This window comes from Aulonocara sp. 'chitande type north' Nkhata Bay, linkage group LG9 (genome assembly GCF_057382095.1).
Source record: "Aulonocara sp. 'chitande type north' Nkhata Bay isolate Kocher_YH1m ecotype deep benthic linkage group LG9, A_spYH_male_GT1.1, whole genome shotgun sequence".
In the NCBI taxonomy this organism is placed as follows: Eukaryota; Metazoa; Chordata; class Actinopteri; order Cichliformes; family Cichlidae; genus Aulonocara; species Aulonocara sp. 'chitande type north' Nkhata Bay.
In genome coordinates, this window is record NC_141352.1 from 5,673,300 (window position 1) to 5,697,888 (window position 24,589).

Consider the following 24,589-nt stretch of genomic DNA (forward strand, 5'->3'; position numbering starts at 1 on the left):
AGATTAAAATAGCAGATTAGAGTAAATGTTAGAACACAATACGGAACAGCACTTCATTAAAACACAATGAAGTGTAGGTGGTTGAGACTATATCGACTGACCTGTTACTGATTGGAAATGATACCAATTAATAATTATTAGTAATTAATACTAAGGTACAGACAGGACAGGCAATTGGACAGAGTAATTGGACTCTTCAGCAATTACAAAAACATCATCCTCCAATAAGGAATAATCTTGTATGACTTTCAGCTTTCTTTGGGTTCCAAAAGTCTTTTTTGTGGTTAAAGAGGTGTGGTTACCTGCTCGTTCCTTTTATCTTTCCCGGCCTATCCACTTGCAGCTCATTACTCACCAGCTGACATACATAACACATCCTTCCTCACTCTGATTGCAAGTCATTTGACTAGCTAAGATCTACAGTCGCTCAGGCTTCCTAATAGTAGATTATGGTTCTTGCATTTTTCAGTTGGGCCTCTTATTCTCTCTGCTCAGATCCACCGCACGTGCACATGCTCCCTGGATTTACCTGCTGGATCAAAACAGCCTGTCCTGAGATCAGATACAAACTGTGCTTTGTGTGGAAACAGAGCTAGCTAGCATTAACAAAAAGATCTGCTTCAGTTATCATCGTAACAGAGTTTTCTGTTACTAACCACCTTGCCCAACATGTGTGATGTAGATAAGAAGATGGAATCCAGTTTTCTTCAGAAATATCTTCACAGGAGAGCCATTGCAAACATGTATCCATAGTAATGATATAACAGAGTATGAAATGTTTCAAATATTTTAATCCACATAACACTGACAGGGAAGATTTTTCTGCAGACTAATTAATTCTTGTTTTGAGAAATTATGTAGAATTTGCTAAAAAAAATAAAAATAAAATACGGTTTTTGTGTAGCGATGTCTTTTCATAGTGAGTCATTGCTTCTCTTGGTAAAGGAATGTTTTAAAACAACCCTCTGCCAGGTAGCATTATCAGCTAATAGAAAGTCATTTTTGGCACCATCTTCCAATAGAAATTAAATTGGACCATTTGAAAGAAGACGTGTTAACACCTGTCATTCAATTCAATTCAATTTTATTTATATAGCGCCAAATCACAACAAAAGTCGCCTCAAGGCGCTTCATCATATTCTCTACCGACCACTTTATACTGGTCAGAGCACAAGCCACTGGGGGATCTAAAAATTGCTACACCAAGACCTCTGATTTAGACAATACAACATGAAACTGCAGCAGAATAGTTTTTGATAACAGAATGATGTTTTTGATATCTTACATCCCTGCATTAATAATACTAAATCATGTATACGTGTGGTTTCCTGCATTAACGTGTTTAAGAAACTGCCATGGATACATGGCTATTATGGTTAAAGCAATGTGAATTATATTTTTCTGTAGATAATATTTTAGTTTTGCACGCAGGAGAATCTAACCTGCAGGTTCATCAGAGGAATACGTAGCCAAGAATCCACCACTGGACACCGACGCATCAGTGCGGAACTCAACAGCCATGGTGTTGCCAGAGGACCGCACCTGAGTTCCAGCCGGTACTGTACCACAGAACCGTTGTAGGTGAGGGGCATCGACTGCCAATCCGTTCATTACCTGGAGGACATAGAGTTATGCTTGATATGCAATTTTTCTTGCATGCTCATCAAAAAGGTAATAAACTATATTTCAGTATTTTCAATTTCACAAAAAAAATTACACAGATAAACATTTGTGGAAATTTTGATTTTTTTAATTTCCTTTTTCAAGGGTTCTAGATGCTATCAGAGATTCCACAGCATGAAAGGGGAATTAATTTGATTTGTGGTTCGAGTCAAGTGAAAGGGATGACGACTACTGGCAGAAAGGGACTCACATCAACATAGTCAAATACGCAGTATGTATCAGAACCTTCCAGTCTCAGGTCACTGATGGTGAGGGTAACCTTGCGGCCTGGTGACACTACCAGCTCCCAGCGACACACTCGGCTGTGGGGATATAAGTTGGGGTAATTGGGAGAGGAGATAGTTCCTGAGGGAGCATTCAGTTCACCTCCACATTCTGTGGGAAAAGAAAAAAGAGAGAGATTCAGCATAACAAATAATGTTGTAAATTAATTTCATGTATTTCTGTAAACCAAAAACTAAATTAAGCATTTAACCCGATCTGTCTGTTCATCAGATATCTCCACAACCCATCATTGCCACTGAGTTAGACTGGCTTTCAGTTTGAGGTCGCTAGAATGAAGAGTGGCTTAATTTTTTTTGTCTCCTTTTGTTGCTTGGAAACAAAATCAAAAGGCACTGTAATGAGGCAGATAATCAACCAGCCTGTTTCTCCTGTTATCCAGTTTTTCTTTTTGCATTTGTTCGAAGTCGCAATTTCCAGGTTCCCTTTATGTCACTGTTTGTAGGTCAACGTGTTTTATCTCCATCTTCATGTGAATCCCTTTGTTATTTGGTTTATTATGAAAAAATGCTGTTTTCTTAAATGACTGACACTTTACAAATAAGATAAATTAAACATTGCAGTGATTATTATCATCAGTATATTATTATATAATACACTGAACTTTATTACTTGAGAACAGAAACAGAAATGTAAGAAAAGAACTGTCAGATCTTACATATTGATGAACAGGATCTAAAGCTTGGACTTTAGCATCTCTGTGTGATAAAAACATTTGTATTGATTCTTCTTTTACAGGTCATTAAAAAAATTAGAATATAAACAGCTTATTAACTTTATGTTTTGTGTTTTCTCCATAATATTGTAACATACAGTGTAATGGTTTGTTAATATGCAGGACTATATCTGGCTTATTTATGACCTTTTGCTGACTGAAGAGCTGTCAAATACACAAATATGAAAGTATGAGAGCAAGTTCTAATAATGTTGACAACGTTTTCTATCAAATGCTTTAACATACATATGTCAATTTTTTATTGTACGATTTGGTTCTCATCCATGCAGTCATTCAAAATGAAAAGGAAAAAAACTGAACCTAATGAAACAACAGTTACCCACAAAAACAGGTCTCTATGATAATTATGACTATCGTGGTGATATTACTCAAAGATTTACTTCATGTGTAAATATGACGTACCATAATGATCATCCAGCAACTATTCCTTGTACTTTTCAAAATGTACCCACCTTCAACACTTGCTTCAAAGAACAGACGGAAGCCAGCTGCATTTCCACTGGTGTCACTGACAAACCGGACATAAGCAAAACTGTCAGACGTCTCCATGGGAGCAGGAAGGTTATTGCCACAATGTCGGCCCAGTAGGCGGCCTAAACAAACATTAGAAAGGATGCAGGAATATCTTGATCACCCCACTGTCTCAACATGAAACACATACACATGTGTTGGGTGTAATTTACTTTCCTAAGTTCAAAACTGTTGGGACTATTGGGACAGAATGCAATTATTTGCAAATCTTATGAACAATCACAATAGAACATTTAAAACACATCAAACATTTTAACTGACAAAAATCTACCATTTAAGAAAAACATTAGCTAATTTTAAACTGAGAGCAAAACTTCTCAAACGAATTGAGATGGGGCCATGTTTACCATTATGTAGGATCCCCTCTCCCTTTAAAAGGTGGCTGTACTTTTGGAAGAGGACCGCTATAACATTTTACTGTCTTACACTGCAAAGCAGTTGTAACAGATTTAGTATGCATTATGCACGTTAGCATTGTCTTACCGAAATCTGCAAGGCCTTCACTGAAAAAAGCATCATTTGGATGGGAGCCTATACCATTCTACTTTTTCCTATTATATACCTTTTAGCATAGATGGCACATTTCCAGATGTACAATCTGCCAATTCCATAGGTACTACTGTATCCCTTTACTATCAGAAATGTGAAGTTTGAACTGAGCACTGATAACAAGCCAGGTGGCCCTTCTTTTTGTCCAGAGGATCCGTAGTCCATGTTTCCCAAAAACCCATCAAACTTTAATTTGCATAATCCTAGAACAGTTTTACACTGTTCCTCAGTCCATTTTAAGTCAGCATTGGCCCAGAGAAAACTGTGAGCAAGCACTTTGGCGACAGTGGGAAGGAAAAACTCCCTTTTAACAGCAGAAGCAGGCTCAAAGTAAAACAAACACACATAAAAAGAACAAAACAAAACTCTGTCACAATTTAAAGCTAGGGGGGGGTCAAAATTTTGTTGCGTTGCGTCAGTCTAATTGCGTAGGTCCTAATTTGAAGAGGCAGACTGTATATAAGTTTAGGTGCAGCAATCGCAAAGGCCCAGTCTACTCTGTGTTTCAGTCAGAAGCAACTTATCAGCTGACCTAAGAGTTCTATTTGGAGTATTTTTAGTTAAAAGATCAGAGTGGTATGAAAGAGATAATCATTTAGAGACTTAAAAACAAGCTCTAAAGTCTTAAAATCAATTCTATAACGTACAGGAACCCAGTGTAAACGAGCCAAGATGGGGGCCTGTCAAAAGTCAGGTCTCGGCCTTCTGAACAAGCTGAAGATGAAAGAGCAGAGCCTGACTGATTCCAAAATAAAGACTATTAATCAAGCCTGTATGAAGTAAATGCAAGAATCACTTTCTCAAAGTCAGCAGATAACAAAATACTTTTAGTGTTTGCAACGGCCCTGAGCTTTTACAACAGAAGTTATTTGTTTCTCAAATGAAAAACTGCCATTGAAGTACTGTGCTAGTACTTTTCGTAAAATAATATATATTTACTGGAACAAACACCTTAGTTCAAACATTTGACATGTTTTTAGGGGTTTGTTTGGTTTTTTACACAGCATCCCAACGTTTTCATAATTTGGGTTATAAAGTCAAATCAGATAAATACATTTACTTAAGAAAAAGAACTGAGAAGGAAGTCCAGTTTTAGAAAGTTGCGGACAGAAAAGATTTTAACACAATAGACATTGTGATGGTGTAGAGAATGTATCTTGTTGGGTTTTTTTTATTACTTATGTTTTTACCTGAGGCGTTGTACTCTCTGATCTCCACATAGTCAGCAGAGCATCCATCAGTATTCTGCAAGCTGAAATTCCCATAGCTAAGAGTGAGGTAGTGTCCTGTGGGTCCCTCCAGGTACCACTCACAACTGGAGCTATCAGGATAGTTGGAGCCTGGGAAGCCTGGGCTGTAGATCACACCCCTCTGACCTATGTAGGTGCCTCCACATGTTGCTGTGAGGAATTTGAGTTACAGAATCAGAACAGAGCTTTGAAATAGGTCATTGTGGTTTTCTATCACCACTCTGCTACATAGTCAAAATCTCAAAGGTTACATCTCTTTAATCAATGTTTTAATGTGAATTTCAAATGGCATACAGTATTTTAAGACATAAACAAACAGCTAGTCCAGTAATGCTTTGATACTGGCACAATTTCCCATAACTTTCGGTCTGTATGCCACAAGAATGCCGCCTCTCAAGGCACCTTACAACCAGACCTAGATAAAGACAATTTTATTGCTAGTTGATCAAAAAATTGCCACGCCAGTCTTATGATGAGACCATCAGCTAACTGGTTTACAACTTCCAATCTAGACATTAATGAGGGAAGAACAGACACAGTCATGAGTTTCAGACTGCATGACCATGATATTCTTTACCTATGGAGTATTTTGCTTTGAATCCTTGGTGCGTGACGCTGGCGTCAGTACGAAACCTAAGCCACATGGAGGAACCTGTCGAATGTTGAGTAGATGGTCGGGTGTTGCCACAAAGACGGGAAATGATGTTATTGTTGGATGTTGAGCCATCACGCAGCTCCAAGTAGTCGTACATACAGCTGTTGAATAAATGGACAAAAACATGTTGTAAGCCCTGAAACTTGGGGCACGAATAAACGTGAAAGTGTTTTCAACTCTTCTAAAGTGAAAGAGTTTCTAGATAGAGTTTACATATTGTGTTCTTCAAACACTAATAACACCACCAACCAATTTAGTAAGATTGTAATGTTTGTTTGTTCTTTAGTTTCGTTTCTTTTGTAAAAACATAGATAGGCTAAAATGTATTTACCAATAATCTTGGGATGAAACTCAATAAAATGACAAAAATTACTATATTTATGTGGTAATAAGAAGCTATAAATACAACAAGAGAAGAGAAAGTAAAGGTGTACCTGGATGTGGGTTCAATGTAGAACTGATCCTCAAAGTCAATCTGGACAGCTTCCCCATTGGGCACAGTAATTATCCAGATACAGTCAATGTTCTGGGGGTAATTCTGTGGATAGTTCGGTGAAGTAATGTACCCTGGAGGATCATTATCATTCACCTCGATGAAACCTCCACAACCTGTGGAGAAATAGAAGGATCAAGATAAGAGACGTGACAGGTTTTCCAACATCTACGTAAATTTGAAAAGATAATATTCTGTGGGGGTTTTTAAACCTACTTCAGAAAAAGTTTGGATACCAGGAAAATTTGTGCAAAACAAACAAAAATAAGTTAAAGATTTGCAATGGACACAGCTTGGACACAGTCAGCAAAAGCAAACTCTACCATGCAAAATATACAAAGATCCAGAAACACATCTTTTCTGTTTAGGTTATTCAAGATAGTCTGAGGTAAAGGGCCAAAATGTCCCGTGGTTTGACAAATCAAAATCAAAAACAGATTTGGGAAATTATGGGTATAATTATGGATATAATGCCAAACAATATATGCAAACTTTGGAGCAATATACTAAGACAATGATAAGCCTCATTCTATTTGTATTCTAACAGCAGAGCTCTATAGCACAAGGGTCCATTTGCTAAGCTGGCCTGCATACAGTACAGACAGCTTTATGACATTATGACCAGTATGTAACCAAAGAAAGAAAAGTATACGTTTTTTTTTTTAATTCACCCAAAAAACAATGTTTTCAACATTTAATTTATTCTTCTTTTAATTAAATATGGACTTTTAAACCATGACATTTTGTTTTATTAATATTTTACACAGCAAACATTTTTGGAAACAGGCTGAAAATTGAAAAAGAGGGACCTATTATTTTATATCCAACTCCAAAGTTTCTCCTGGGCTTTACTACAGCAGCTTTGCATGACTTAAAGTTACAAAATAACCTTTGTCTTATGCTGGGCATTAATGCAGCTCCTCAATTAATCTTCTTTCTGAACAAGATACTTTACACCCGCCCCCTTTAAGCCAACTTAGTTCCCTTTGCCTCTCGTAAGCATAAAACTGAAAACATTGTTCCTAAATTAGAGTTCTGTTGGCATCAAGTCCATGTTTCCTCCAATTTCAAAACTTGTCAACCGTGACTAAACGTTTAGAAATGATCGCTTTTGTGCACTGAAACATTTCCTGTGATAGTGATGAAGTGAAGATTCTACCTTGACTGTGGGCTTCGAATACCAGCTTAAAGCCGGAGGCCTCATTACTGGCATCGGACACAAAGTGAATAAAGAGGTGGTTGTCAGTTGTCTGGAGAACAGATGGGGGGCTTGAACCACACAGTCGTCCTCCAAGTAATGGAGAAGAGCCATCTGGACCATTCCTGAGCTGTGGAGAAAGGGAAAGATAACTGTGAATAACGATAGAAATAATTTATCAAAAGATCAGTGACTTCAGGAAGTCCAACCAGGGCTCTGAAACCAGAAAAAAAACTTTCAGGAACCTTAGTACTCCCATCTACTGTTGTTGTTGTCACTGTAAGGTTTATAAAATAAACTTAAACATAACCACAGTTTTTAAAAAACACCACAATGTATCACAGTTTCTTCTGCAAACTTTTTTATTAATCAAACGCATTAATAAAAAAGTTACTGTCATATCCAGGTGGTCCAATTCGACAGTGCACAGCAATCCAAACTGAGAATAGTTTGGAAGGATATAAATTTCCTCTTAACATGATTTATCTGTTAGTACATTAGACAAGTAGTAACATCAATACCTTGGAACATAGCCACCATCTGATGACATATGACGTTTTGCCCTATCAGGTAATAATGTGACGTTACATATGCTTACTTGTCTGATGTTCAAAAACATGCTTCATCAAATATGAACTAAGTGGGAAAATTTTCCAACAAATAAAATTTTCCTTCAACTTTCTTGGGGTTTTATGTGACGTGTTGAGATGCTCACTTTAATAATTTACTTCAATTTACATTTGTTTCTTGCATGCTTTTGTTTCACATTTTTTCACATTGCATTGTTAGAATTGTTTGTTGGGGCGATCGTGACTCAAGAGTTGCGAGTTCGCCTTGTAATCGGAAGGTTGCCGGTTCGAGCCCCGGCTTGGACAGTCTCGGTCGTTGTGTCCTTGGGCAAGACACTTCACCCGTTGCCTACTGGTGGTGGTCAGAGGGCCCGGTGGCGCCAGTGTCCGGCAGCCTCGCCTCTGTCAGTGCGCCCCAGGGTGGCTGTGGCTACAATGTAGCTGCCATCACCAGTGTGTGAATGTGTGTGAATGGGTGGATGACTGGATGTGTAAAGCGCTTTGGGGTCCTTAGGGATTAAGTAAAGTGCTATATAAATACAGGCCATTTACCATTTACCATTGTTTTCTGCAAAAAGAAAAAAGCAAACTTGTCAAATATAGCTAAGCCTGTTGCTTGTTTCACTTTACATCATCATGGTGGGACTTAAGTGGACAGCACATTTGATCAAACTATTCCCTGCATACTGTCCAGACTGGACTGAGACTGGATCAAACTGGATCGAGCTGGACAACACAGTCATTGATTTCTAGCACCAGTAAATGTTCATTCTTTAACAGCTTAAAACAGCTGTTAATTGCCAGTAATCACTTCAGTCTATGTGCATCCACAGGGTCAAAAATCTATTTTCTCACTTGTAGCAATGTGGATTTTTTTTTTTCACATTTTTATTTTTGTAGCTTTTGCTATCCGTATGTTTACCTCCAGGTAATCCCCTGTACTGCATCCAGTTCCAAAGCCTTGGATCTGAAAGGGGGTTTGGAAGGTGGCAGAAATTCTAAAGCCAGGTGTCACCATCACGTGCCAGCTGCAATCCAAACCTGGCCGGTAATTCTGTGGGTAATTGGGAGTGCTCATTACACCTCTGTCAACATGCAGGAGTCCACCGCAACCTATGAAAAGAAAAAGTATCACATATAATTCGTCTTACTAGTATAATTATTGTTGTAGAGTAGTGGCAGTTGTGGAGTCTGGCAGTTAATATATTGATCATGAAAAATGACCTGAAAGGAAGTGTTTCTGCCCACAACACCACAACGTATCACCGAACATTACATGGATGTTAAATCTGGATTACCAAAAACAATTCTCAAGTTAAGGGAGTTAGCAATAATTATTATATAGTATAATTATAATTTGACTTCTTGGACTGTCTTATATTCAACAAGTGTGGATTTATTTCTCATTTTCATGTCTTATATGAACTTTGGGGGTCCATCAAAAACATGTATAGAAAAGACTCGAAGGTTACAGTTACAGTAGTTTGACCTAAAAGTGTGACCAAAAACAAATGGGAGCCCATCTGTTTTAATGGGTTCACATGGACATACAGGAGAGAATGCTTCAAGCAGTTATGGTAGGTTCGCACACTGAAAGCTTGTTACAACTTACTTTATGTTGAAAGTAAATGACCTCTTTCTTCTGTCATAGCTGAGAACTGTGGACAAAAAGGACTACCACCCAATTTGCTTTTATGTCTTTTTAAGACTGAAGCGTGTAGTATTTCAGCATCTTGGTGTTTTGTTTTGATCTTATGGTTATATGTCGTGTAGTTTAGTAATTAACTGCTAATGTATCACCTTTTGAGTAGGAGGCATTAAAGCCTTGGCCACTGATGCTGCTGTCTGAGGAGAAATGGATGTACATGGAGTCTCCTGTTGAGTGAAGAGATCCTGGATGATCCCGACCACATACGTTGGCCAGCACAGGGGACTGACTGCTTGCGCCTGGGAGTAACCAAAACAAAGGACATTCTAAACTGTCCAGAAGGCCAAACAAACCAACAACAGTCAGGTGGACATATAAATGCTCTCTACAAGTCCAGGGCACTGACTTTAGGGTCTTTCATGTTATCTGGTTTAAATAAGCATCTGCAGAAAATAATTTTTACTACTTTATATAAAAGAAAGCACTGCCATGCAAATAATTTATGTTTTTTAAGTGAAATGCAGATTTCAAATCACAAGATTTGGACAGTACATACAGGCATGTATGACATCACGCAGAAAATAAAAATATTTCTGTGCCAATCATGTTTATAGTTGCACTAAATTGCACAATCAAGGTAATCCACGAGCCATCTTCACTTCAGCAATCAATGACATGTCCAGAGAAGCTCTAGCACTTCATGAAACAAGCATCTTAAGTTGGATGTTGCAACGACATCATACATTTCACAATGATCATTCCACAAGGCAAAGACTTCTCAATTAGAAAGCTGTTGTTTTGATATATAGAATCCACACGTAAATAATGATGGGAGAATTATCAAGAGATCTATAACAATGCTGCACAGTATGTTATTAGATGCTGTCATTTGCCACAAATGAAACAAAATGAATAATATATATCATAATATAACATAACAACAGTAAAGCATCACTTGCTGAAATTTTCATAAATGCATTTTTGTGCTCTAATATTTTTTGTTTTTAAACACTTTAAGTCATTTACACATAATTTAGCCTAAAGCATAAGACACGTTGTGGAATTTAAGCTCAAAACAAAACATGTCAGTTTTGCTCTTACTAGAATATTAAGTCTGAGGCTGTGGTCTGCCTCTAAACAAGAACATGAATTTTTCAACAATTCATTTTGGGAAAGAAAGGCAGGTGCCATCACAAGTTCTGGATATGTTACTATCAGACACCAAATCTTTCTATAAGAGTCAACTTGATGGTGTTAGATTATGTCATGTTTGGGGTGGGGGAATGTCACATTGAATTTCAAAGAAAACTGTTTTTAATATCTTTAAAAGCAGGGAAAACACAAATGGTCATTTCATCAGTTGAAATTGAATGACCTTAAAAATCCATCAGCACTATTATTCCTTAATGTTGGCTTTAATTACTTACCATCTCTGACAACAACGCTATCAAAGTAGCAGGTATGGCTGTCCTCTATGTCTAAAGACAAGATAGTAAGCTCTACAGTTGAGTCTGGAGAACGTATCAACCAGGTACACTCCTGATTAGGAGGGTAGTTTTCTGGCCAGCCAGGAGAATAGAGGAAGCCAGGAGTCTCTCCTGTCATTAGCATTCCACCGCATGCACCTGACACATATACAGAAAAACAACAAGATGAAGGTTGTATTTAACATTTCGGAAACACAGTAAGTCAGAGACCTGCGTATGATTTTGGACAGTGACTTCAGTTTTGAAAATCATATTAATAAGGTCACCAGGACTGCCTTCTATCACTAAAGAAAATAAATTTCCTCAACTGACTAAGAGTCTGATAGCAGCAGTCCGGGTTCTTACATGTACACAGAAATGTGAACATCTTACCCAATACTGAAGTCACTACATTTGGAAAGAAAAGCATCTGGACTTCTTTAAGTTGCTTGAAGATGTTTCACCTCTCATCTGAGAAGCTTCTTCAGTTCTAGGGTCAAATGGTGGAGAGTCCTAGATTTAAGCTCTGTGGGAGTGTCCCACAGGAAAAAAGCAAACTTGTCGAAAATAACATTAAAGCATCTGGGAAGGGATCTATAATCTAGTTTTGAGATCCCTTCCAGACGCCTTAATGCCCACTCACACCCTGGGCCATTTCACCTCAGGAAATCACATGATAGGGTGGGGTGAGGTTTCACAATGAGCTCACCTGAAACCTTGGCTGATTGTGCCCTACACCCATCTTCACACCTTGGCTGGTGTGATTAGGTAGAGGATCATTAGGGGGTCCATTGTCCCTCTTGAGGGGACACTCCCACAGGGCTTAAATCTGGCACTCTCCACCATATGACCCTAGAAGAAGCTTCTCGGATCTTCAAACAACTTAAATCCAGATGCTTTTCTTTCCAAGCTCCTTAGACTAGGATGACCTGGATGACTGAGAACCTTCACAGTCAAGTCACTACATTGCCTTTCAGTTCAATAAATAAGCGCAAATAATTAAGCACAAATAAATAAATAAATAAATAATGCCATTGGCATTCTCTCTATTTAATTTGTTTGTCTTGTGTGTTTCCCTGCAGTATTCTCAGATATTCTACATCAGCCACAGTAAAGGTTAGGTTTTTGTTTCCTCCCAGCTATAAGTCTGCATATGGGTCATGCATGGGTTTATGTAACAGGGCTGCTGAGAAACTACTGCTTCTCACCTGGTGTGATAGTGGGTGGTGGTCCAGAGTTCTGAATAGCAGTCCATTCCAAAAGGAAACCTTTTCCTCCCAACACTGCATCTGACTTGAACTGCACAGTGACAGTGCTTCCCAAACTTCTTACAGGAGGGGGCAGATTCAAACCACAGAATGTCCCAATAGGGTAGTAATGAATACTGGGACCATCAAATATCTGCAGAGACACAAGGATTGAGAATAGAAGCTGTGGTGAGGCGTGGTCGGTGGTGCCGTGGGGACTCACCTGCACGGCATCCACAATCACGCTCGCCATGTTAAAAACACGGGGAAGCGGGATTGTTTGGTATTGTGGTGTGTTGCATGTGCAGCTGGCGGCTTGTGTGCTGCAGCCGCGGTAAATAAAAACACTCTCTGGACCCTCCGTGTCTCAGAAGGCATTAGGCAAAGCCGTAAACAGACAGCCTTTTGGGCAACTATCCTAGTCCACAATAGTTTACAATAGCTTTGGTCTGTCTCTTTTGTAGATGTTGCACACTACTGAGTGTCACAGCAAATATAAAAACCATTCCATTCATTGATCTGTAGATCACACAGAATTAGATTTTGTCTTTCAAAATTGGGGTTAGGAGATTGCAACAGGACATGCAAAAGAAAATATCTATATTATCTTTGGTTGGGTTTTTTTGTACTATTTACTAAACATCTCCATCCTGACAAAATACTAACTAGTGTAAGGAGGAGAATACTTAAATTAAGCGCAAACTGATTAATCCACTCGTGTCAGTTCATTTGGAATGTCAGATGCAGATTTGATAAAAATGTATAAATTACGCAGCAACCTAATTCTAAAAGCAAAATTGTTTGCAACTCAATGCGAGTTTTGGTGTCAGGTTCTTCTGCTGCAGGAATTTTACATCCTGCACAACGGGGTTCAAAGAAGGGAAGTCAGTGGATCTATCCTGAAAACTTAGTTTGTGTGGTTTTTACTCTGATTAAAGCATTTACTTTAATAAAGTTTAAAAACATTAAATAAATAAATATTAAATTAGATAAAGTGTTATAATTTCAGAACCATGAACATGGGCACAGACCTTCGATAGAACACACATGGTTGTCCATTATCTCATCAGGTGTGCTTTAACACATGACTATTGTTAGTGGTGCCTACACAACTTCAGCTGCTGCACTATAACAATATGTGAGGTATAGATCTCACACACACACACACACACACACACACACACACACACACACACACACACACACACACACACACACACACACACACACACACACACACACACAACTCTCCCACAAATTCTGAGTTGTTATTGAGCCATAAGTTAATAAAAGTATGTACAATATTATAAAGATGTGACTGATATTGTTTGTAGATTGCAGTCTCTGAGCATTCACAATCTTACTTTCAGGTGGTCATAGTAGCAGTCATAAAGATCCTCGATGTCCATGTCCAAGAAGCGGATTTGGATGTAGCTGTCTCCATCTACAGTTACAGTCCAGTGGTAGTCAGCGTTATTGGGGTATGTCCTGGGATACAGTGGGGATGCTATCTGACCAGATTCCCCAGTCACATCAACACCATACACTGTGGAGCAGTGACACAGAAAAAAGAAACATTTCTCATTATATCCTTTTTTTATTGGTTACACAGAACATAACTCAGAGTAAACAGCTGGCTGAACTGACACTGACTTTCTTTGATTCACAACACACCTTACCTACAATGAGGTTATGACTACAACCCACATGTAAAGAAGGTTGAAACTGTATATATAACGTTCCATCTCTACACAGTCTCTTCACTAAAACTCGAGGTATAAAAAGCATAATCTCAAATATCTTATTAAAAATAATATGCTGGTTTTATTCTTTTGGTGACATATTTAGGATCACAGACCAGTAATACCCTTATCCATCCCTAGTACTGACCTCAGGAGAAAAATCTGAGAACCTGAGAAAAATGATGATATAGAAGATGGCTGGTTAATTCTCTCATACACAGACACTCACAGTGTGAGAAGGTGGCTCTGAATCCTGCTCCACTAACTGAAGCGTCTGAGACGAACTTGACCCACATGATATGAGCAATGACAGAGGTGTAGTTGGAAGGAAGCGAGTTTCCACAGAAGCGATCGACTAGAGGCCCAGTGGCGTTGCCTTCTCTGATTTCCAGGTAGTCATTTTGACAATCAGAGTCTCCTTGGAGCTGAAATGTACTAAAACAAAACACAATGCGATTGTTTGTCATATTTACTAATATAGGTTCCTGTGTGTATAGAAAAGTCATAAATTAACAGTGGTACAAGAGTGAATTATCTAACTTTAGTTCATGTAACAGACACCTAAGAAGAGGTGTAGTGCTATTTGTTTAAGTAGCAGAGTGTATCAGTTGTCATTTGTTTCTAAGGCTATTTTAGCACAGTGGGAAGTTTAAATTATTCTGCTGAATCACACATATAACATCACCATCCTTAAGGCCAGCATTGTGGAAATGGAGATGCATTCTCTGAAGGTGGTTACAGATAGCCAGATGTTGTCTAATATAAGGACATTGCTGGACAATACCTCCCACCCACTCCATAATGTGCTGGCCCATCAGAGTGAGAGACCGAGATTACCCAAATGCACCACAGAAAATCCACACAGAGAATGGCTCTTTACAATTTCCCTATCTTAAAGGATACACTGCATTTTGTTGTACACCCTTATCTGCACATCCTCTCAGAGAACATAACTGTCAGTATGATAAGAAGGGCACCTCAATTTCAGATTTCTTTTATATTTTTGTGTAATATATCAGGATATTTATACATTAGAGCTATTTATATTAATAAAGGTATTTTGTAATAGTTTGTAACAGATTGTATTACTTAATCAGCTCTCCACCTGAGTCTCAATCCTCAGGACCTCACACAGTTAAGCTTTTTCTAACAGGCAAGTGCCACAGTGTTTTCAGAGAGACACACTTGTAAAGCCTTTAGTTATTCTTATTATTTTTGTTAGGACATAAATGGTTGGGTGTGTTAATTTTTGAGACACTAATTTGTGCTCCAGGTGGTTCTTAAATAAATATGTTCTAACTACTATCTAAAACGTTATAGTCAAACCTTTCATGGTATATGATAAGGTCTTATACATTGCTTTTCTACTCTACTGGAAGATCTTATACAACATTCATCCATTCATACAAGCACCTTTTTCTATACCTAATGACTCTATTATGATTCAGCTGAAAAACTATGTTGTAACTTACAACATAACCATAAGTCTGTAAGCCAGAAGTATAAATCAGGCATAAGTGCTTCCTGTCTTACATTCACACACATTTATACTCATTAACACATCAGAGAGCAACTTGGTATTCCTCCTTACTCATGCAGACTAGAGAAGCCAGAGATTGAACCACCAACCCTCTGATTAGTAGATGACCCCCTAAAGCCACTCCCACGGATAGCCAGTCAACTAGTAATGCCTGTCTATGGAATACTGCTGATAGGAACTTATTTACAAGCTAACTCTGATAGATTCTTCCAAAGTCAAAAAATCATGCTTAAATTGACTAACATAAACGAGAGCTGGATGCGGTTTCCTGGTGAACTGCGGATGGTCCACACACATTCCACATTAGGTGGATAAGCATCTGGATAGTTAGGACTGTTAAATGCACCAGTCTCCATCACAAGATCTCCTCCACAACCTGAGTAAAGGAAATAAAAAGAAAAAACCTGGATATCTTGTCCGTAAGAGTGTGTATGCATGATAGTAACGTGATTTTTAATTGGTTTTGATCATTTCTTATTGTGTGTGGATATAAGCAGTGTGACCCAGTATGACTTACTAGAAGTGGAGCCCGAGTAGGCAGCTCTGAAACCCTTTCTGGAGTAGGACTGGTCAGAGATGAATTTGACTACCAAAGAGTTGCTGAAGGATGTCACTGGGTGAGGTATTTCAGATCCACAGTAGCGCCCTAACAAAAGACAACATTAAGTTGTAATTTTAACATAAAGTTAATTTCAAAAATGTTAATTCTTTTTCACTTGGCTATCAATGATCTGAATTGTCATAATTTTTCCAGAGAGAACACATCCATAAAACCTGTGCTTATTTTGGTTGGTAGACTATTCGCTCCCTTATTGGGTCTGCTCATTTTTCTACTGCTAATTTGCACTGCTCCTGGTAGAATGCCATTCATTGTTGAAATGAAATAAAGATTGTATTTGAGCCAGTGAAATTAAATGCAACATATTACATTACAAGAATATCCAAACCAGGTGAAAAAGGCATTGTCACAGAACGACACCAACCTTATGTGGAAACTGGGCTGATAAAAAGGCGCTGTGGTCTGATACTCAATAGGATATTGTTTTCAGGATTCAGCACATCTCTTCTCTTATGATTAGAAAGGTTAGCTTAGGCAAGCACCACCCTTCTAAACCTAACTCTTACCAAAAACAGACAAGCAAAGACACATATAGTGAATATTTACCTATAGTAGGTGAATCGTAATTGTCTCCGTCCAAGATCTCCAAGAAATCGTGAGAACAATTGGCAAAGATCATCTCTAAGTCAAAGTCAGTGAATGAAAGGGTCACGTGGTTTACTGGGCACAAAAAGACAAGTCAGTGGTTATTGGAACAGTTTGCATCTCAAGTTTTTCTATATGAAATATATAAAAGAATGACATTTTCTAGTCCTCTTTAACTAAAGCAACTCACATGGTTCCTGTGCTCTAATGATCCAACTACAGTTCTGATTAGGTGGGTATTGTGCTGGATACCTTGGTGATGCAATGGCCCCACCATTATCATCTGTTACAATCGTTGCACCACAAGCTGTTGAAAACAAAAGTACATTGTCACCTGCACTCTGGCTTTGGCAACCAGAACATGGAGATCAAGCTGTTTGCAGCTAAAAAGGAGGAAAACTGAACTGAAAACTGAAGCAGTCTTCTCTGATGTAGCAGGGACAGAGGCATGAGTGGACAATCCCACTACAGCAGACAAATTATATCAGTGTTCAAGTGCAAAGAGGTTAAAGAAGACTGACCCTCAGAGAAGCGAGCGCTGAACCCACGGTGGTTGCCACTGGAGTCTGACCTAAAGCGAACATAAATTGTGTTCTGGGTGGAAGTGAAGGGAGGAACACTGGAACCACACACACGACCAAGCAGAGGAGAAGATGAGGTTGGACCATCATGGATCTACCAATGGACAAGCATATGTTTTCAGTAAAACTGTGGTTGTGTTGGCACATAATAAATGAACAAACAAATCACTTTTCATGCATCTATTTTCATAAATTTTGAGCACAGAAAACACCTTCATATTGACTGGGGTGCACATTAGTTCTTACGTGACAGCTTAGTCAAACTACGCCATGATGCAAAATGCACATATCTCATTAAAAAAAAGAATATTGATGGGTTTATGATTAATTGATACAAAAACTTCATTTTTAACTGTATTTGCTTGCATACTCTGAGAAGTCCTGTAGAAGTCCTGCAAAAATATACTGAGTATACAGATATATATGGGGTGAAGGTGGCTGTAGCTCAGGTGGTAGAGCGGGTCACCTACTAACTGGACGCTTGGTTTTTCAGCCCCAGTCTACATACTAAATATCCTTGGGCAAGATACTAACCCCATGCTGCTCTCTGATGCATCCATCAGAGTATGAATGTGCATAAATGTTAGATAGGAAGCACTTAGAAACAGTGTAGAAAAAACTGCTGGTGGAAGTGGAATTTAATCTTAAGAGATAGAAAGACCACCCCACAGGGGAGTGGGGATTTTTTTTATACATATCTCTTGTCTCCCTCCCTCAGAGCTAACTAAGGAGTGCAATTTGCTATTGATAAGCTGGACTTTGTATTACTTTACTTGTTGACTCGGACTTGTTTTTTTTGGTCTTACATGTATGCATATTACATGTGATTTTATAATTTGTTATTCTATGATGGTTTGCATCAAATAAAATAAAAAATAAAAGTTACATTAAAAAAATTCAGAAAGAGCCTAATTGTCTTGAGTCACACCGAATGGAAGTGTATAGATTAATAAATCAGGCACAAGAATGAAAAGTTCACTGTGGACTTTCTTAGTTTGCTGGCTTTTCAAGCAGTGATAGTGCTTTTGCCTGTCTTTGCCTTGTCAGCCTTAGATACAGCACATAGCAACAACCAAAGACAGCTGCTTTAATATTGCACCAACCAGTTGCTATTCAGTCACTTACAGCCACATAGTCAAAGTTACAGCTGCTGTGATATTCAATGTCCAGGTCTGTAAAGTTCAGAAAGACACGGTGGTTGGGATCCACGCTGATGACCCAGGAACAATCCACATTGTTTGGATAGCTGTTGGGATACAAAGGAGAATGGATTTCCCCTGAAGGTGCTGTGACTGGGCCTCCACAGCCTGCAAGAAGAAAGAGAGTTTATTAAAACCTACAGAGTACTGTATATATACATAAACTCTTAAGGCTTTGTAATTTAAAATGGAAGAAAGATAACAGGTGGTGAATTGTCAGCAGTCAAAAACTATTTCAGTAGTAACAACTCCAATCCAGTTGAGACTACAACAGCTACATTTCTGTAAAATATTGCACCCAGCTACAAAGTCTATAATCAAACTGCAAAACCCAAAGCTCTGATGCTGCATCCAGAAGAAGCATGCAGAGCTGTAAAAGCTGTATTTAATGATGCCTACCCACCTCCCTGGACTTCAGTCCAGCTTGCATTGAATCCTCGACCACTGACATAGGCATCAGATTTGAAGCGCACAGTGAGAAGGTTGCCAGTGCTGGAGACATGCATTGGGGTGGATGTAGTGCTGCATAGCTTAGCCAGCTGTGGGGCTGACAAGTCTGGCCCTCCATAAACCTGAGGAGAAATGACATCAATTCAATAAATAATCAAATGAAAAAGAAATCAAGTCAACAACCAGGTCAATTTATTGCCTTCTGCCATGAACCCCAACCAATCACAATAGTTTCAGTCAGGGGCGTAATTTCCAGGGGGGTTAGGGGGCTTATGACCCCCCCCCAATAATCATCATCAATCATCAAATCTCAAATATTAATCACTCTCTGACCAAAATTCACTGAACCAGCAGCAAAAGAAGATCAAAACTACGCTTCACGGTTGAACAACATCGTCATGAATTTCCTCTGACTTTGGCTGTTTTGCTTCCACTATGATAAAATCGCACTTCCTGCACAGCTCTCTCTCTCTCTCTCCCAGTGAACTGAGAGAACAGTTTCCCGTCTCAAATCTCTGTTTTCTGCATTATTCGCTTGCTTATTACGCACCAGTCTACTGTTGTGTACAGTGCTGTCGGCCACTGTTTTTGTGGGGGTTTTTGTCATTCAGTGCTTAATTCAACTGAACTGAATTAAAATTATATGAGTTTTGTCATGAATTCAGCTTTTGGTATGTTTATGAACTGACTACTACTAAGCCAACGTCTGTGTCTTACCTCCAGCACATCATAGTTGCAGTCTTGGTGGTACTCAACATCAAATTCATGGATGGTGATAGTTATACTGCTGCCAGCTGATGTGGTGATATACCATATACATTCTCTGTTATCTGGATATCTGTTAGGGTAGCCTGGGCTGCTGAAGGAGCCACTGGGACCAGAGAGATCCCCACCACAACCTGCAGGGACAAAGAAATCACTAAATCATGCATCAAATTAGTATTATTTTGTTTCAGTAATTATTTAGACTAAACAACACTTTTAATAAAGAGATTTTCACAGCACTTTTGTCAGCAGAAGAAAGGAAGGTGAAGAGAAAGCATGAGAAAAGATGCAATAAAGCACGCATTAACTCTTATCAAAACCAGAGATAAAAACCAACAGCCAGCTGACAAGTGTAGTATAAACTTAAAACTGCCTTTATAGTATACCGTCAAAGAAAAAACTACCTCCACTACCTGCAAAAGTCACACCTTCTCTCTATATGTGTGACAATCTGAAGAGACAAAGGAGATGTAGTCCTCAAATTCTTTAATTCTCACTCGCTTTTGCAACTTTGTACTTTTGTGTTACTCCCAGCAACAACTCTAACTCATTGTTAGTCCATTTAAAAAACTCGATGCTTTTCCTCGACATTTTGCCGCGACGATTCAAAGAGCCGGAAAGTAAATAAGCGGCAGACAGAAATGAGGCAGGTCGAATCGTCTTGCGTTTCATGCATGCGCAGTAAGTGTTTTCGGCTGTTTCAATGTGGACGCACATCTCTGTGAAAACAACTGAAAAAGATAGTGTGGACGCGAAGCGTTTTCAGACGCCGTTTTCAAATCTATCTGGGCTAGTGTGGACGTAGCCTCAGTGTGTGGATGCACCTCGGTATATGAGATGCAGTACTTCTATTATTAGTCAGCGTTTAGTTACAATGGTCAGTTGTGCTGGAGAGTGTGCAGAGTGGTTGATTTACTGGTTGACATTCCTGCTCTCACTTGCGGCCATGATCTCTCGATAGTGAAGGAAAAAATAAAATTGTGAAAACTGATAGATGAAATGAGGATGTCAGAGATCTTCCTTATTGATAAGGTGATAAGTTTGATCGGGAAGGACTCAGTGAAGAGTGAAAACTCCTCCACATGTGGTGGTTTGGCCAACACACCAGAATGCCTTCTTGATGGCTTCAAGGTGAGGTGTGTTGACCTAGGAGGAGACCCCAGAGCAGATCCAGAACACGCTAGAGAGATTAGATCTCTGTGCTAAGTTAGTAGCACGTATTTAAAAATTTCATTTATTTATATAAATGTTTTAAAACTATTTTAAATACTATAGTACACAGTATGTTTGTAATGGTTCCCTTGATCTGGTCTATAACAATCAAATATATTTCCCTCTTACCATTTTGGTACCACATCATCTGGAAGCCTGATGTCGAAACAGTTGAATCAGTTCTGAACACAATGTTGAGGGCTGAGCTTGTAGTGCTGCCGGCCGGGGGAGGAGTGTATCCACAGAATGTGCCAATCAGAGGCGCTTCTTGGTTAGGTCCATCATAGAGCTAGGGCAAGGATATACAGAGAAAGCAGAAAGTATGCACTGAAAATGGGCAGGAATGCCATGCTAATTTGGGGCTTGCTACGATTTCTTTGAACTGTTCTTTTTCCAGTGTGGAATGATTGCACAGCATACATAATTAATTATGTTTAAAAATTGTTTGGCCATTCTAGTGTATAGCGCAGTGGTCTGTGACCACAGTAAAGCATTCCCCTTCCACTTGGCATCGCCGCCTTTCTAGGCCATACCAGAGCCAAACACTTCTCAGTGGCAGAATTCTTAAGTTCTGCCTACTCTATTCACAATATCACTGCAATTCCCCAGTACTTCCTCTTTTCCAAACTCATGCTCCCAGGCCTACATCACTGGCATCGGTGATGACCCCGGATGAATGGGGAGACCAGACAGGTCTTGAAAAGAAGTCTGACATACATCCTTTGCGTTGCAATTCATTCAGTGGTTCAGACAGTTGTGAAAAATTGGGAACAATCTGGTAGTATGAGCCAGCCATGCAAGGAAACCTTTGATCTCCTTTGATGTTAATTGGAAATGACACGATGTGACCAAGGAATCTGAAATATGTTCTGAAAAGGTTGGAGTTTTTCATATTGACAGTCAGCTTGGCCTCCTGGAGCTTTTGGAATAGTGTGGGGATGCCCTCATGGTACTGTTCCCATGATGATGAATAGATGATTATGTCATCCAGATAATAGGTTATTTCCATTAGTTACTGGAAGGCTGCTGGTGCATAGACTGAAGGCTATGACCTTGATTTGATATAATCCTGCAGGAAAGGTTAAAAACAGTCTTATCTCATCTATTCTCCATCTGGCACTGCCAGTATCTATTGTCCATGTCAATAGTGGAGAAGACTCAAGGCAGCCAGGGAGTCTAGCATTTCCTAAATGGTGGTCAAAGGGTGAGCATCTGTCTACATGACCACACACTGCTTTATGTAATTAACACAGAAACAGGGCTTCCTACTTTTGAGATGAGGGTCGCAGGTGATGTCCAAGCAGGTGAGAATAATTCAATGATGTTTCCCGCTGACATTTCCTCCACTAGCTCGTTCATTATTTTGAGTTTTGCTCAGACGACTCAGTGTTCAATGGGCACTTCCCAGGTGACAACGATTTAAGGAGTTAGCAGATAAAGAGGTGTAGAGAGAATTTTCTCCTTAACATCACAGATTTCCTCAGTCACACTGTGACATGTTTTTACATGTACGAAATAGCATCTGCCATTGAAGTCATTACAGCTCAGATTTCCTTTAGCATCTCTGACAGGTAACATTTAAAAACAGGCAAATTTCGTTTTCTGGTTGTTATCCTGCTGCTCTCCTTAAACTCATGAACCATGCAGCTTAAGTTCTTATAACTTTTTGTGGGTCTGCCAGAAGTTGCATAATGAGGACGTTTTATCATTGAAGGAGGGAAAAACAGATAATGTTAAAGTAGCAGTCATTTAAAGCAAATCATTAACTCACAAAATGTTGAAACTTATTTCAGCAGCCAATTTATAGATGTTTATTTTATTGGGATAGTTGCAAATTTTAGTAACTGTTATCTTTAGTTAATGTCACATAATAAAAAACCAAAGGGGTCAGTTGTATATACAAGTATTTCAATTTTTGTAAACAAATTGGATTGAAAAGATGCACAAAATCAAATTTTGTTTATTTACAAACATGCCTGGTGAGAGTTTCGAGTCATTCTTTCTTTTATTTATTTTCTTTTATAATGTTGAGAGATGTGGATGTGTTACCTTAATGTAATCGAATGTACAAGCAGCAGAGGTGGCCTCTAGCTGGAAGGCTGTAAAGGTGTAGTTGACGGTATTTCCACCGCTGGCTTGGATTGTCCAGCTACACTGGCTGTTGTCCGGATAGTTGTTGGGAAAGTTCAGTGACTCGATCACTCCTCTGTGTTTGCCAGAGATCAAAATACTATTGCATTCTGAAATAAAGAAATATTGAACACAATAAGAAGATCACATATGGTATTCCTACTCCGATAAATGGAAATTATTAAAAAGAATATGTGCAGGATCATCATTATCATTTGTTAGCCATCTTTACAAGAACAAGAAAGTTATGTAATAGCATATATAGCAAACTCAAGTATTTTAGTTATCACTGATGATGACTAATTTTATCTGACCTTGTGGCCTGATGTTTTTATCCAACACTTCTATTATTTAAATTAGTGCTGTCAGTGTTAATCTAAATAAAATGACCTTAAAGCCATAACCGCATTAACGCAGTAAATCTCCGTTAGCGAGTTAGCGTGGATCGCCCTGTGCGCGGGGCTACATGGCACTAACGCGTAAACAAGCTGATGCCGTGTTAATGCGGTTATGGCGTTAACATCATTTTAACGAGATTAACGCTAAAAGCACTAATTTAAATACAATTTTGGCCATCTCTGGTAATATCTCATAAATTATCAGAATTGCTCCAAATCTTCGTAATTATTTAAATTCACAAACATAGATAATGTAAAGAAACAAAATATGTTTTCTTACGAGAAGTGTAGGAGGCAAGGAAGCCTCCTGCGTTGATGCTGCTGTCTGTGCGGAGTTTGACGTAGAGCTCATTGCTGGAAGAGTTGATGGTACTCGGCAGGTCACTGCCACACAGCTTGGCCAGTTGTGGAGCACTGCTGCTGTTGCCATCATGTACCTAACAGATACAGATAACAGAAACAAAATGAAATTTAGAAGTAAAATGAACTAAAGAAAAACAATTTCAATAATTGAAATTTTTGAAAGTGTTATTTTCAACACAGGGAGTAACAACTTGTTTACATATGTGTATGAAAAAAAAGCAAACAAAATCTAACAAAATATGCACTACTTTGTCATAATTACACCAACCTAAAATACTGGCAGCCACCAGTGCTACCCCTCTGCCTCCTAGTAGATACACTCATGGTATCACTTTCCAAATCAATTTCCAGAAAACTTGACCTCTAACCTTTGACCTTGATCTCATTGAGATTCAAACTCATCCAAGATTTTAAGTTGCTACACCTATGGTATCGATTTGAAAATTCTGTTGACTTCCTTCTTGCAGTTATTTTAGATTCTGAAATGTGCTTTAAAACTTCATTACCAGGATAGCTTTCTTCAGACTTGGGAATATCACCAAAATTTGACCCTTCCTGACTTGTCATTATGCTGAAAAACTAATGTATTTATCTCTGGTAAAGTGGGTCACTACAGTGCTCCCTTTGTTGGGCTTCCCCATAAAACTACAAATAGGCTGCAGGTTATCCTGAATTCTGTTTCAAGGTTATTAATGAAA

At 38.8% G+C, this 24,589-nt stretch overlaps 1 protein-coding gene across 1 annotated transcript in view; it reads right to left on the bottom strand.

Annotated features, from left to right (window-relative positions):
• The window catches only part of cubn (cubilin (intrinsic factor-cobalamin receptor)), an 82,829-nt gene that overhangs the window by 16,284 nt on the left and 41,956 nt on the right, over window positions 1–24,589 (bottom strand). The window contains exons 26-49 of the mRNA XM_086305418.1: window positions 23,809–23,965; window positions 23,050–23,240; window positions 21,130–21,289; window positions 19,741–19,922; window positions 18,977–19,145; window positions 18,500–18,681; window positions 17,315–17,468; window positions 16,984–17,100; window positions 16,755–16,868; window positions 16,107–16,235; window positions 15,833–15,965; window positions 14,279–14,484; window positions 13,672–13,853; window positions 12,269–12,461; window positions 11,022–11,219; window positions 9,747–9,893; window positions 8,869–9,059; window positions 7,339–7,507; window positions 6,121–6,295; window positions 5,609–5,787; window positions 4,972–5,181; window positions 3,154–3,294; window positions 1,874–2,058; window positions 1,443–1,614 (exon numbers count right to left, since the gene is read on the bottom strand). Coding sequence (XP_086161544.1) covers window positions 1,443–1,614; window positions 1,874–2,058; window positions 3,154–3,294; window positions 4,972–5,181; window positions 5,609–5,787; window positions 6,121–6,295; window positions 7,339–7,507; window positions 8,869–9,059; window positions 9,747–9,893; window positions 11,022–11,219; window positions 12,269–12,461; window positions 13,672–13,853; window positions 14,279–14,484; window positions 15,833–15,965; window positions 16,107–16,235; window positions 16,755–16,868; window positions 16,984–17,100; window positions 17,315–17,468; window positions 18,500–18,681; window positions 18,977–19,145; window positions 19,741–19,922; window positions 21,130–21,289; window positions 23,050–23,240; window positions 23,809–23,965 — 4,036 coding nt within the window. The remainder of the gene's footprint in view (window positions 1–1,442; window positions 1,615–1,873; window positions 2,059–3,153; window positions 3,295–4,971; window positions 5,182–5,608; window positions 5,788–6,120; window positions 6,296–7,338; window positions 7,508–8,868; window positions 9,060–9,746; window positions 9,894–11,021; window positions 11,220–12,268; window positions 12,462–13,671; window positions 13,854–14,278; window positions 14,485–15,832; window positions 15,966–16,106; window positions 16,236–16,754; window positions 16,869–16,983; window positions 17,101–17,314; window positions 17,469–18,499; window positions 18,682–18,976; window positions 19,146–19,740; window positions 19,923–21,129; window positions 21,290–23,049; window positions 23,241–23,808; window positions 23,966–24,589) is intronic.